This window comes from Pan troglodytes, chromosome 2, assembly GCF_028858775.2.
Source record: "Pan troglodytes isolate AG18354 chromosome 2, NHGRI_mPanTro3-v2.0_pri, whole genome shotgun sequence".
Taxonomy (NCBI): domain Eukaryota; kingdom Metazoa; phylum Chordata; class Mammalia; order Primates; family Hominidae; genus Pan; species Pan troglodytes.
In genome coordinates this window covers 117398365-117413668 of record NC_086015.1, presented here as the reverse complement: position 1 = coordinate 117413668, position 15304 = coordinate 117398365, and the positions used below count along the sequence as shown (strand labels likewise).

Below are 15304 nucleotides of genomic sequence, written 5' to 3'. Positions count from 1 at the left end.
TCATGGTGAAATGTAATCCCCAGTGTTGAAGGTGGGGCCTGGTGGGAGGCATCTGGGTACACCCCTCATGAATGGCTTAACACTATCTCCTTGGTGATGAGTGCATTCTCCCTCAGTTCACATGAGATCTGGTTGGTTGAGTCTGGGACCTCCTCATTCTCTCACCATGTGATACACCAGCTTCCCCTTTGCCTGCCACCACAATTGTAAGCTTCCTGAAGCCCTCACCAGGAGCAGATGCTGGTGCCATGCTTCCTATACAGCCTGTAGAACTGTGAGCCAAATAAACCTCTTTCCCTCATAAATTACCCAGCCTCTGGTATTTCTTTATAGAAACACAAGAACAGATTAATAAAGATAGATAAGGGAATCTTCATAATGTATATAATTAAATATCTCCTTTTTGGATTTTACATTTATCATGGATGCTCTCAAAACAATGAATACAGATAAACATTTTTTTCTTCCAATGAGAAATCTCTAGAACATTTCTGGTACTATGGAAATTTAATATTTTGTTTAACAGACCTACTACATTTACAGAAAGCCAAACACAGTAAATTTTTAAAATTAAAAATGTTTTATTGGCTATTGCCTTTAATAGATTTACTACAATAAAGGAAAGAAATATTTTTCTCAAATGTGCTAATAAGAAAAAGACCCAGGAAACTGAACGATATTGGACACAGTTTTCAGTGTTTTAGACATAAATAAACTCATGAATTTCATATGGATTCTGGAATATTTACCACTACTCCCCTAACGATGCATTTAGCATTGAACAAAAATATGAACATTTGAACAAGTCCAATCTAACACATTTCAAAACAATCAGATCTTTGGAAAACTGTTTTCCATAAGTACCCCTTGCCATTCATGGAAGAGTTATGAGGATGCCCATGAATTTATTCATGGACACTCCCATACCAAGAAAAAGAAAACCATGTAGATGGGTAATATAATTTGACTATTTGTTCCCGCCCAAACCTCAAGTTGAAATGTAATCCCCAATACTGGAGGTGGGGTCTGGTGGGAGGTGTTTGGAGCACAAAGGTGGATCCCTCACGAATGGCCTGGGCCATCCCCTTGGTGATAAGTGACTTCTTGCTCTGAGTCTTGTTCCTGCTTTTGTCATGTGATGTGCCTGCTCCCCCTTCACCTTCTGCCATGACTGTAAGCTTCCGGAGGCCTCCCCAGAAACCAAGCAGATGCCAGTACCATGCTTCCTGTAAAGCCTGCAGAGCCATGAGCCAATTAAACCTCTTTTCTTTACAGATTACCCAGTCTTGTGGATCATGAGATCAGGAGATCGAGACCATCCTGGCTCATATGGTGAAACCCCATCTCTACTAAAAATATAAAAAATTAGCCAGGCATGGTGGCGGGCGCCTGTAGTCCCAGCTACTCAGGAGGCTGAGGCAGGAGAATGGCATGAACCCAGGAGGTGGAGGTTGCATAGAGCCGAGATCGCGCCACTACACTCCAGCCTGGGCGACAGAGCAAGGCTCCGTCTCAAAAAAAACCCCAAAAAAACAAAAAACCAAATTACCCAGTCTCAGGTATTTCTTTATAGCAATCCAAGAACGGCCTAATACAATGGGCTCCCAACACATAAAACATACAGCAGCCACAAAATAATTAGAAACAATGTTAAGTAATGCCCACTAAATTCTGAATAGCAAAATATAGCATAGAAGTATAAAACAAATGTATTTCTTATCCCTACAAAAAAAGGGGCATCTTTTTGGTTTTGTTATTGCTGTTTGTATAAAAACTATGGTGTGTGCATGTGGGTGTATGTGTATTCCTTATAGAAAACTTGAAAAATACAGAGATAACTTAGAAAGAATTACCATCCCCTACCAGCCTCAGGATCTCCTGATACCAATTCAATAACCACTTAAAAACCCACAGGCCAAACCTCTCTTTAGGCTCTCAAATATCTCTACTGTTGCCTTTCTCCCAGGATGACAACTAGGGCTATTAAGGCTATGACTCTGATCTAAAACTTTTTGTTCTTCAAATTTTAGAGCTAGACAGTATCTTAAAAGTTCATTCATTCCTATCCATTATGCCTGCCCCTATTTATTCAGCAGGAAACAGCCATGGAGAAGTTAAGTGAATTGCCCAGGAGTCGTATCTGAGCAGGATGGAGACTAATCCTCTAATCGTTAGGCCAGGCAGGGCTCTGTCCAAGTGAACACATTGAGAATGAATCTTCACAACAGATAGGGCTTCAGTTATTACGTAGTTAGACTATTAATGAGCCTGGAAGGCAGACCACAATGGATCTGTACAACCAGAAGAAAGCAGCTGGGCAAACTTCTGGCTCCTAACAGGCAATTACATTGGCTCTAAAAAGAAGTTGCAAATAGGCCATGTGGTCAAATGAAGGAGTGTGACCTGGGACAGATACCACAGGAGCAATGTTCAAGCCCCACATTGCAGGGATATCCAAGCCCAGTTAAATCACAAGAGCCATTTCTGATTGGCTGCACTGCCAGGGCAGGGTGGAAGACAAAAGTATCCAAAAGAGTCTCCTGAGAGTATGAGGGTGAACTAAAGGAAACCCTCAAACCAGCCAAATTTCTTCTCAAATCAACAGGCATATGTCCAGAGGCCATGCGTCTCACACCATTTCCCCTCAAGCCTCAATCCAATTCATGGGTCCCTCAGAATCTCATCACTCCCATTTCAAGGTTGTGCCCTCACAGTTAAAGCTTTTGTCTTTGACTAAATGAATCTCTATCAACTAAAAGAATTAGTCTAGAAGTTTTAAAGGTCACAGTTCAATTCTCTCTGATCAATCCAGGTCATTTAAGTCTTTTGAGGAAATCTCTTCACCCTCATGTGGGCAGTTTGGTACAAATATTCTTTATTTTAGCAGACCTTATGTCCAAATATAAATAATTAAAGCTCAGATTATTTCTTCTTCATGTCTTCCCATGTTACAACATTGGTACAGGCTCAGTGTGAAGAGTGAGACTTGTATTTGCAAGATCTCAAGATGCTTGCCTGTGGATGAGCTCTTTCAACTGTGCCAGTTTGTCACTTTTTAGTGCTTCCCGGATGTAATGGAAAAACCCAAAGTAGTGTTCAAAGTTGTGCATCATAAGCAGGACTCCGGCCAGCAGCTCATTGGTCACCAGCAGATGGTGGATGTATGCCCGAGTGTGATTCTTACAGCAGTAACAGGAACATCCTCTCACCAGCGGGTTAAAGTCCTCCTGGTACCTAAGAAAGAAGTCACAGTGACATTCCAGAAAGTACGGAATACAAGAAATCCACAACCTCAGCTATCTATTCTGCTGGTAAAGTTACCAGTGGTTAATAACATCACTGGCAAATGTTCAGTGCTGTGCACCTGCTTAAAATGGCAATATGGTTAAAAGTTAACAAAGGGCCGGGTGTGGTGGCTCACGCCAGTAATCCCAGCATTTTGGGAGGCCGGGGCAGGCGGATCACAAGGTCAGGAGTTCAAGACCAGCATGGCCAATATGGCGAAACCCCGTCTGTACTAAAAATACAAAAATTAGCCAGGCATGGTGGTGGGTGCCTGTAGTCCCAGCTACTCGGGAGGCTGAGGCAGGAGAATCGCTTTAACCCAGGGGGCAGAGGTTGTGGTGAGCCAAGATCACACCACTGCACTCCAGCCTGGGCAACAGAGCGAGACTCCATCTCAAAAAAGAAAAAAAAAAGTTAACAAAGAACACAATGAGTCAGGGAGACCCTGGAGTTTTTCTCTGACTGATGCAAACTCCGAGTCTGGGGTTACAAAGGAGCATCAGAAGAAATTCATGTGGTCGCTCACTCATGTTGAGTATTACTAATCACATTGTAAAAGCACATAATGTTAGGAAACACTTCTAAAGTGTTGGACACTTAGGAGAGAAGTGAGTGACACTTCCTTCCCACTTACCACCAGAATTATTATCAAAAGACATGGTAGACTTCTACTTACACAGCTTTTTGCAGTTTACCAAATACTTTCACATACACTGTCTCATTTAACCTTCACATTCATTCTTGGAGATAACTATTTTTATTGTCATTCTACAGATGAAGATAACTATGGGGGTTGAGAGGGAGGGTCCTGGAGCTACCCTGCATAAATTTGATTCCTGGCTTCACAACTCACTTGGGCAAGTCACTTAACATCTCTCTGTGACCTGTTTCTCATCCATGAACCAAAGGTAATAACAGTGCCTATCTCAGACAGTTGTTACAAAGATGAAATGTATTAGTATAGTTAAAGGACTTGAACACTGCTGGGCACACACTAAGCCTAAGCACTGCATAGGTGTTAACTTTTTTGGGGGGGGGGGACAGGGTCTTGTTCTATCACCCAGGCTGGAGTGCAGTGCAGTGGCACAATCATAGCACACTGCAGCCTCGGACTCCTGGGCTCAAGCAACCTCCCACCTCAGCTTCCCACCACGCCCAGATAATCTGTTTTAGAGACAGGATCTTGCTATGTTGTTCAGGCTGGTCTTGAACTCCTGGGCTCAAGTGATCCTCCATCCTCAGCCTCCCAAAGTGCTAGGATTACAGATGTGAGCTACCATGCCTGGCCAGGTGTTACCTTTAATCAACTATTAAAAATAAGTGGATTGAGGTCAGGAGTTCAAGCCCTGCCTGGCCAACATGGTGAAACCCCGTCTCTACTAAAAATACAAAAATTAGCCAGGCATGGTGGTGCATGCCTGTAATCCCAGCTACTTGGGAGGCTGAGGCAGGAGAATCGCCTGAACCCAGGAGGCGGAGGTTGCAGGGAGCCAAGATCGTGCCACTGCACTCTGGCCTGGGCAACAGAGCTACACTCTGCCCCCCTCAAAAAAAAAAAAAAAAAAGAAAAAAGTGAAGAATTGACCAGACCAAAGTCACACAGTCAAGAGCAGTGCTAGAATTTGTCTACAAATCTCAAAAACTTAAGTCTAGTGCTGATAATAATAGTACAATTTCCAATTAAATCTATAACATAAAGGGAATTTTAGTAGTAACCATTTATATTATCCTAAAATTTTAAAAACATAAATAAATCATTTGAGAGTCAATGGATGACAGAAAAAAAAGGGTAAAAGAAAGACAAAAACAAATCTATCTCCTTGGCTATTTTTTAAGAAGTCAAATGCGGTAGACATCACCATTTCTGACCTACAATTAAAGGAGTCCCAACAGAATATGGGTAAGAACAAGGATTTTCACATTCTTTCATAAACTCTCAAGTCTGTACTATCACTAGATAGACATAAGTAAGTCACAAGCCATAGGATCTTCTTTTACGTAAGACAAAAAACCCACCCCAGCACTAAAGTGAGTGCATCAGACTCAAAGAAAAATCACTCACTGGTTCACTGATGATTACCACTTTTGGACAAATACAAAAATTATAAGATATAGGTTCCGTATTCCTAATCTGAAAATCTAAAATGTGAAATGCTCCAAAATTCAGAACTTTTTGAGCACTAACATGATGCTCAAAGGAACTGCTCATTGGAGCATTTCAGATTTCAGATGAGGGATGTTCAGCCAGGTAAGTATAATGCAAATGTTCTAAAACACAACAACAACAACAACAGCAGCAGCAACAGCAACAACAACAACAGCAACAACAACAACAACAAAGAAAAGAAATCTGAAACACTTCTGGTTCCAAGCATTCTGAAGAAGGGATAATCAATCTGTATCTTAATTTGTTCTTTATAGAGATAAATATCTTACGTAAGATTTACAGCCTGTATCTAACAAAGATGGCTTAGGCACCCTACAATTTAAAACTTTGTTGTTTTATCTTGAACTCCTTATTATGCTCTTAAGGAATAAAAGACGCCAAACAATGGATTTGGTTTAATCTTTCTGTCAGCTTTTCTAAAGCAATCATTACCTGGCTCTAGTCTTCTGACAAGACAAAGTCTACAAATTCATCTGAAGAAAATAAAGAGTTTTTTTGAAACCGAATTTGAGAAGGCCTAAATAATACCCAACTATTAATATTTTATGAAATCATAAATTGAGAATTCTCCCATAAACTTTTAACACAGACTAAAATTCAGAAGTCAGAAAGCAAAATCCAAACTTTTAAAAATTTCTTACTTTTTTTCCTTCAGATTAATTTCAAATGATGTTATTTCTTGGTTGCAACCAGTTGTTTCAATTTTCTTTATTTGATCCATACATTTTATTTCTTCTTGTGTTCCATTTTGTTGTAGTACTGAAGGACAAACCAATAAAAAGGCTTGAATGATGATCAGATAAGAAGTGGCCATTGGAAACATTTTATTTTAGTTATTATTTCATGATCTTTGACTCTGTAATTTCACTCCTGAGAATTTATCCTAAGGAAATCACACAAGAAAAGGAAAACAGCAATATGCTCCAAGACTGTCACCGTCCTCTTATCTACAACACCAAAACAATTTAGAGATTCAATAATATCTAAGCAAATTATAGTTACAAGTATATAACATATAATCGTATCATCAAGAAATAATTTAAAAACATTGGTGGCCAGGCGTGATGGCTCATGCCTATAATCCCAAAACTTTGGGAAGCTAAGGCAGGAGAATTGCCTGAGGTCAGGAGTACACCACCAGCCTGGGCAAAATAAATAAACCAACGAAAGTTAACTGTTGGTTGCGTGTGTGTGTGTGTGTGGTGGGGTTATCACTATCCCTTATCATAATGTACATGCAAATATACTAGGCTTTGAACTACCTATATTCCAAATAGGTTGAAGTAGAACATGGTTTTAATGTATGTATTCTATATGGAGACACTGGCCCTCTAGGGAACCCAGACTACACAGAATTAAATGGCAACCTGAATTGTTCCCTTCAACTCTCTGCTTTAAGAAGAAACATTCTTTGCACAGCAAAAGAAACACCAGCTACTCTACAAAAAGCCAACTGCCTGGAACAGGGACAAGTAGTTAAGGGGTATTTTGGGAACAAATGATAACAAATCTCAGTGTTGGTCCCAGGAGAAAGACAGGTGGTCTTAAGAGGGTAATTTTATCAAGGTCAAAGGTATAAGAGAAGCAACCTGAGCACTGGGCACAGAGCTGTTATAATTTTGTTCCCATAAATTTGCATGCTGATGTGGGAAACCATAATGAAGCCCTCAGCTGGCCGCAGTGGCTCATGCCTGTAATCCCAGCACTTTGGGAGGCTAAGGCAGGAGGATCGCCTGAGGTCAGGAGTGCACGACCAGCCTGGGCAACACAGCAAGATCCTGTCTTTGCAAAAAATTTAAAAATTAGCCCAGCATGGTGGCATGCACCTGTAGTCCCAGCTACTCGGGAGGCTGAGGTGGGAGGATGGCTTGTGCCCATTAAAGTTAAACAAATTAAACTTTACCAAGCAGTTCAAAGGTTTTCTTATAATTTTCATCACAACTCACTCTGAATGTTCTTTTTTCAGGAGTTCAAGGCTGCAGTGAGCCATAATCACACCACTACACTCCAGCCTGGGCAACACAGTGAGACCCTATTTCTGAAAAAGAATTTTTTTTAAGCCCTGACATTTCAGAAAACTCTTGTCATTTGGGAGAACTGCTGCCAAGTAATTTCTTTGGAATTTTCACTATGTAACTGGCAAAGGACTTTAATTTACTACACACGCAGAGTTAATAATACTTTGTTTAAACATTCAAACTATTTCCTTTTTCCTAATCATGAAGAAACTTGGCTTTCTCTGGCCAAAAATGACCTTGTTCTTTACAGAGAACTCAAATCAGGTTCTTTTTAGAGCTTTGCATATTCCTGGTACTGAATGACTAACAGTTACCTCTGTTCTGGTGGAAATAATTCAGTTTGTAAATGAAGATGTGAAAATTTATAGTGTTAATGGTATACCTATCCACATACATTATATTCTGGTCTGTCTAAAAGGACAGTAAAATTGACCTCCTATATATTTAAGAATTTGATCAACTTGATTTATTTTGTTTCCAGGAGTAATTCCATTTAGATTAATGGTTAAGTTGCTTCATAAAAGTATAACATCTGAATGAAATTTTAGTTACCTGTGAGGAATAAAATGAACCTTTAAGGAAGTTTCTGGTCCTATTCAAATGTAAGGTTGATGTGGTTAAGGAAAAGTTCCAAGGACAGCAGGAAAAGGAAAGGAAAGGTCATTTCTGAAGGCCAGAGGGAAGACTGGGCAGGCGACACTCTCCTGAAAACCTACTTCAAGCAACTCCAGCCCAAAGTCTGTATCCTAGCTCCTTTTCTACCTCCAGGTAAGTGTTAGAATCCGAAACTGACTTTCTTAACTTCTGGATAACTAAACAATAAAAGAAAATGGCAGTCCTTCAAAGCAACATTAGCAAAGGAAAATAGCTTTCAAAGCCTGGTGTATTAAAAAAAAAAATGCAAGAAGTAACACTAGGATCAGAGGATCATGAGTCTCCCTGTATTTTAATAGCATAGGGTTTGCAAAGCAAAGACAAAAACTCTTTTGTGAGAAAACAAGTTAACTTTTACCAAGCAGTTCAAAGGTTTTCTTATGATTTTCATCACAATTCACTCTGAATGTTCTTTTTTCAGGCTATTAACAGAGGAGGTTTTGTTTTTCTTGGTTCTTTTCACTATAAAATCACATCCTAATATTGATGAGCTACATGTATAGTATTAAGTACCTGGATTTGTGTGCCAACATGCCAGAGCACACAGATAAGAAACAGAGATGTAGTTTTGTAAAAGACTGGCTTTATATATACATATTTCTGTCTTGTGACTCAAGCCAAAAATTAACAGGAAATGGAAGAAACTTAAGGATAAGAGATAAACTTCAAAAGACTTACGTGTCTCTTCAGGATTCGGCTGGTAATCAAAACTGAAAGTCAGGGCACATCCCCGCTCTGTTACTTGATAAGGGAAAAAACTCTCAAATAAGTCCACTCCTCTTTCAATACACTCGAGCACCTCATCTGGCCGACTAACACCAGATATGAGCCTGTAAAAGTAAGAATAAGAACAGTGACATGAGGACAATGCAAGGAAGGAAATCAGAAAGTCCTTTTAATGAACAAGGCACTAAAAAAATAGTAATAATGAAAAACGCCAATCATGGTTAGAGTGGCAGGCAGTGGACAGCAACATGTAGCAGAAAGAACATATGGCTTTGGAGCCAGAAAAACTGGGGCTTGAATCCTAGCTCTGTCATTTATGTATCTGCTGTGTCACTTTGGAAAGATTACTTAACTTCTCTGAGTTTTAGTTATCTAATCTTAAAAACAAAAGCAAATAATATATACCCCCACAGAATTGTTGTGAGGATTAATGAGATATTTGAAAAAGCACATAGTTTCTTTTTTTTTTTTGAGAGGGAGTCTTGCTCTTACTGCCCAGGCTGGAGTGCAATGGCGCAAACTCGACTCACTGCAACCTGCACCTTCCGGGAGTAATTCTCCTGCCTCAGCCTCCCTAGCAGCTGGGATTATAGGCGCCCGCCACCACGCCCAGCCAATTTTTATATTTTTAGTAGAGATGGGGTTTCACCATGTTGGCCAGGCTGGTCTTGAACTCCTGACCTCAGGTGATCCGCCCACCTTGGCCTCCCAAAGTGCTGGGATTACAGGTGTAAGCCACCACGCCCAGCCCATAGTATAGTTTCTGATCCCAGAGAGAAGTTCAATAAAGGTTAGCTTCCTCTCAACTATCATCCTTCTGAACAACCTCCCTGGTCATAAACTAAACTTTATAGCCCTTTATAGCCTATCTTCTATACACTATATAGATTTTTTAGGAGTGCAAAGCTGTGTGCTTTATTTCTTCCTGAAATATTTTGCTTGTTTTAACTGTATTTTGCCTATAATAATTTTTCATAATTGGTGCAATAAAGACATTTTAATCCACTATATCCCTCATAAGTTAATTTACAAAGCAACTCTCGCTGTCAGGATTTCACCTCTGGCCATAGGATCTAAGAATCTAGTTGGCTTTCTTTATATTTTCTCCATTAATAAAAAGTCTGCACTGTGGAATAAGATGGTGTTTTCCAAGGTACAGGTTGAGCATCCTTAATCCGAAAATCTGAAATCCAAAATGCTCCAAAATCTGAAACTTTTTGAGCACCAACATGACACTGAAAGGAAATGCTCACTGGAGAATTTTGGATTTTGGACTTTCAAATTAGGGATGCCCAACCAGTATGTACTCTGCAAATATTCCAGGATCTGAAAAAATCCAAAATCTCAAGCACTTCTGGTTCCTAGCATTTTGGATAAAGGATACTCAACTTGTAATAGGTAAGGCATTCTGAGACTATTAATGGCACTCAGCCAGGTTTTGCCACTCCATGAAAACAGATGTGGAGATGCACTAAATCAGGGCTGGGTGGCTGCTGCTCTTTTTTATGTTTGTTTTTCTACCTATAGCCCCTTTCTATGAACTGGCACAGAAATGCAAAAAAAAAAAAAAAAAAGGCTCATGTAATATTAAATAAGCAGAACTCTTATAAATATATGCTGGTTTTCCTGACTACAGTTTCCTTCAAGTAATGTAATGTTTTAGAACTCCTATCCAACTGAAGCTGGCATTTCTACACACTTATAGAAAGAAAAACAATCCAGCTTTCAAATTCAGTAACAGACATCTGTGAGCACTTAACATGAAGAAGTCCAGAAAATGTCTAGAAATACTGGTGCTGAAGTGTTATGTGCACCAGAGTGAAACAAGTACAGGAGAGGGAGCAATGAACACAAAAGAACTAGGTTAAAATTGGGGATCAAAGGCTGGCTAAGGTGATGGAAATACCTTGTTCTGGGTAGTGTTTACACAAGTGTAGACATGTGAAAATTAATTGAGCTGTATGTAAGATTCACGTGCTTTCCTCCAAGTTGTACTTGGATCTTTAAAAAAGTAGTAAAATCACGCCTGTAATCCCAGCAATTTGGGGGGCCAAGGCAGGCGGATCACCTGAGGTTGGGAGTTCGAGACCAGCCTGACCAACAAGGAGAAACCCCGTCTCCACTAAAAATACAAAACTAGCCAGGCATGGTGGCGCATGCCTGTAATCCCAGCTACTCAGGAGGCTGAGGCAGGAGAATCACTTGAACCCGGGAGGTGGAGGTTGCAGTGAGCCAAGATCATGCCATTGAACTCCAGCCTGGGCAACAAGAGCAAAACTCCGTCTCAAAAAAAAAAAAAAAAAAAAAAGTAGTAAAATTACACATATTATATACTATCCAACAGCTCTAGAGACTATGGAGCAGCACCCCACAACCAAACTTCTTAATATACATGCAGGAAAAAAGCATGAATATTCACATTAAGATAACAAACCATTAAAAAAAATGTGGGTAGCCTAATACGACATCAGCTGCATTCAGAAACTCAGAATTTGTAGCTTCAAATCTTGCAGATCGTCTTTTCTTATCAGCACAAGGTGAATCCTGCAATTTATGGAAACATAAGAACCAACCCTACTAGTGTTGTCAGTCCCCTCAATTTCAAAAATTGACACCACTCACTACCAGCCTCAAATCTAAGAGCTTCTTAAGTTCTTGTTGGTGGAGCTCATCTTCTCACTAGTCATCCCAGATCTGTCCTCAACTTTCCTCAATTTAAACCAGCGTTCCATGTGACTTTACACTTGGTCTCCAGGTACCATATTATAACAACAATATTTGTAATTGGCACAAGAATGAGGGGAAACAGTATAATACTTGCTCTCACTTAGGAGGATCAAATAACATAATTCAAATGGCAATTATCCTCTACTCTACATTCTGAAATCAAGGCCAGGACAGCCTTGATGGAAACTCCCCTTACAGTCTGCCTCAGCACCTCAGCAGACTCAGCCCAGAAAGGACATAAACAAAACATCAAAGGCATGCCCATGCACAGACACTATTTAATATACAATCGGCCAGCACTCCTGCCCTGCATCCCTTGAGGCCGGCCTGTGTCCTAACCGAACACTGGCCTTGGCTTGTCCTCCGGCAGCTCTGCAGTGACTGATGACAGCAAGCGTAGTCTAGTCTCCAGGGTTGTTGGATTTCCTTGAAAACCATCCAGAAGGAAGCCACCCACAGGCCGCTTGGCTGTCTCTCGTGCTGACCTCAGCCTCTCTTCCATCACATCTCCACCTTCAATCACTCCAATGATCACACTCTTCTGAAGAACCTGAGGTAAGAAAGGATGATATGTTTTTAACCATTTTCAGTATGAGACCTTTGTTTAAATGAACCTTACATGGAAGTCCAATGTATAGAAGAGACCTCAGTGAAGCTGCTGTAGTTGAAGCATTAAAGGGGATGGTGCTCCCTCCTCCCTAAGAACCTTTAAGGCTCTGAGGAACATACTTTGAAAAACATACTTTACCAATCAGGTAAGAAAAGACTGAGGAAAAAGATGCATTCAACATATGCAGTCTTGTTCTGGCTTAGATTAAATTAGATCAGGTGTGGTGGCTCAGGCCTGTAATCCCAGCACTTTGGGAAGCCGAGGCAGGAGGATCACTTGAGCCCAGGATTTCAAGACCAGCCTGGGCAACATAGCGACACCTGGTCTCTACAAAAAATAAAAAAACAAAATTAGCTGGGCACGGTGGCTTGTGCCTGTAGCCCCAGCTATTCGGGAGGCTGAGGTGGGAGTGTGGCTTGAGCCCGGGAGGCGAAGGTTGCAGTAAGCTGAAACTGTGCCACTGCATTCCATCCAGGGTGAGAGAGTGAGACCATGTTTCAAGAAAAATAAATAAATAAATAAAATGTACACTAAACAGGTTCAAGAGGAAAAGGACAAAATAAGAGTTTTAATTTGTGAAATGACTATCCAGGCCTGCTTTAGACTACCTCCAAGTCTCTTAGCTAGAGATAACTTTAGGAACTTAGAAACTGTTGAGACAACTGACTATCTACTCACAAACCAATAAAATAAAGACCACTACTACACACCATCCATTTTAAAAACAAATTCAATGGACCTAATAGCTAAACATAAAAAATATGGTTATACAAGTTTTAGAAGAATATATTGAGTATTTTGACAATCTTGGGGTAAGGAATGCCTTCCTAAACAAGCTAAAGCTTACAGGAAAAGGTTGACAAGTTTGAGTACAAAAACTTGCCAGGCATGGTGGCTCATGTCTGTAATCCCAGCAGGAGGCCGAGGCAGGTGGATCACTTGAGGTCAGGAGTTCAAGACCAGCCTGGCCAACACTGTGAAACCCCATCTCTACTAAAAATACAAAAATCAGCCGGGTGTGGCAGCATGCACCTGTAGTCCCAGTTACTCGGGAGGCTGAGGTGGGAGAATCGCTTGAGCCGAGGAGGAGGAGGCTGCGCTGAGCCGAGATTGCGCCACTGCACTCCAGCCTAGATGACAGGGCAAGGGTCTGTCTCAAAAAAAAAAAAAAAAATCAGTAAAACTTCTCTACTAAAATATACCATTAACAAAGGCAAAGGAGAACTTACTCTTTGGAGGAATATTTAAATATCTACAGCATAAAATGAGCTCCAACAAATACTCTAAAGAAATGAATGACAACCTCATAGAAATCTAGGTACAATATGTAAATATGAAATTCAAAAAAATAAATGTGAATGCCCTATACACATATGAAGAACTACTAAACCTCATAAGGTAATGCAAAATTGGAAACAACGAGATACCATTTTTGCCCATATAATAACAAAAAGGTTAAAACATAGATAACAACATAGTAGAGGTGAAACTGTAAGGGAAATGGTACATACATACCCTGATAAACACAGAGTAAAAATCATTTCAACGTCTTAGGAAGGAAAGTGGACAGCACTTATTGAAATGTCCAGCTTTTATCTATGGATTCTAAAATTCCACTTCTAACAATCTCTCCTATACTCATTCACATGTGCCAAGGTTTATTTACAAAGATGTTTAGAATAATGAAAAACTGGAAACAACCTAAATGTTTATCCATAGAGTAAAGGCTTACGTAGATCATAATATATACACAGTATGGCTTCCTACGCAGCTGTTTAAAAAGAATGCAGTAGATAATAGCAATATATGCATTTATAGAGAAAGAGTTTCAGGATATTGCTAAATGAAAAACAAGCAAATTGCTGAATATATGATCATACTGATGTAATACAGCCATGTATATCTATGTATTAATTATGTGTATGTAATTGCAAAAAATAAGTTTTGCAAGAAAATACACAAATCAACAATGGCTCTCCAGTAGAAGAAAGGGATGGAGAGGAGGCCTGGAACACTGTGAAGAGAGAATTTCACTCCTTAGTTTAAGCAGGAGGGACATAATCAGACTATTCCTCTAGAAAGAACACTTTGGCTGCCGTGTGAAAAATAAATTAAGGGTGAGTACGATTAAAGAATGGAATAGCAGACAACTTTAATGATCCAGGTGAAAGATGAGATGACCCGGACTAAGGCAGTGGCAGTGTGGATGAAGAGGAAAGATAAAACTTGAAACCTATCAGGAAGTAGGATCAACATAACTTGACTGATTAGTTGTCCAAGGAGAGGATAAAGACAAAGTCTCAAATGACTCCTGGCTCCTGTTTTGCAAGTACAGGTAGATGGTGATAAGAGCAAAAGGCAGGGACTCCTAGAAAAACAGTGGATGAAGCAAGATGATTACTCTGTTCTGTGTGTTCTGAATTTGAGGAATCAGCAGGATGTCCAAATGGCAATCTTAATTCAGCCACTGAACCTAAATGAACCTAAAGATAAGGCTATGTGTGATACAAACATGATTGCCCAGGCTAGAATGGCAGACACTTGGCATGATGCTACCACTCTCTACTCCTGATTCCACAGCAGATGTGACTAACAGATGACTCTCTTCTTGCTGCACCCGACCACCTCGGTTGAAACCATTCGCCATCCCTAACCCAGGTAATATATGGAGAAGAAAAGAAAGCCAAAAACCGAATCTTGGAGAGCTTCAATATTGAAGGGCATTCAGAATAAGAGGAGCCAGTCAATAAGACAGGGAGGGAATCATGGGAAAAGATGTATGCAGATACACAAAGCAGAGAGTTACATAGGCCTGCCTGCTTATACGACTAGCATGACTATTCGGAAACTCCCTTTCCTGGGTGTAAGAAGCACGATCATATAATTTATTATCTAAAATGGAAGAATGGGGGGGCACTATTAATAATCATGTCAAGACAATAATAAAGGGTATGGAGAGGGACTACACGTTTGACCAAAAAATATGCATAAGTAAGGCCGGGCGCGGTGACTCCCATCTATAATCCCAGCATTCTGGGAGGCTGAGGCAGGCGAATGAAAAGGTCAGGGGTTCAAGACCAGCCTGGCCAACACAGTGAAACCCCATCTCTACCAAAA

General features: G+C 40.3%; 1 protein-coding gene across 9 annotated transcripts in view; it reads right to left on the bottom strand.

The window, feature by feature from the left end:
• Window positions 1-561: 561 nt before the first annotated feature.
• QTRT2 (queuine tRNA-ribosyltransferase accessory subunit 2) overlaps window positions 562-15304 on the bottom strand; it is a 31621-nt gene continuing 16878 nt past the window's right edge. For all 9 annotated transcript variants that reach the window (XM_001159495.6, XM_516660.7, XM_063807024.1 and 6 more), the window contains 4 exons: window positions 11928-12127; window positions 8803-8954; window positions 6094-6211; window positions 562-3234 (listed from right to left, as the gene is read on the bottom strand). In XM_001159495.6, the coding sequence (XP_001159495.2) occupies window positions 3003-3234; window positions 6094-6211; window positions 8803-8954; window positions 11928-12127 (702 nt within the window). In that variant the 3' untranslated portion in view covers window positions 562-3002. The remainder of the gene's footprint in view (window positions 3235-6093; window positions 6212-8802; window positions 8955-11927; window positions 12128-15304) is intronic.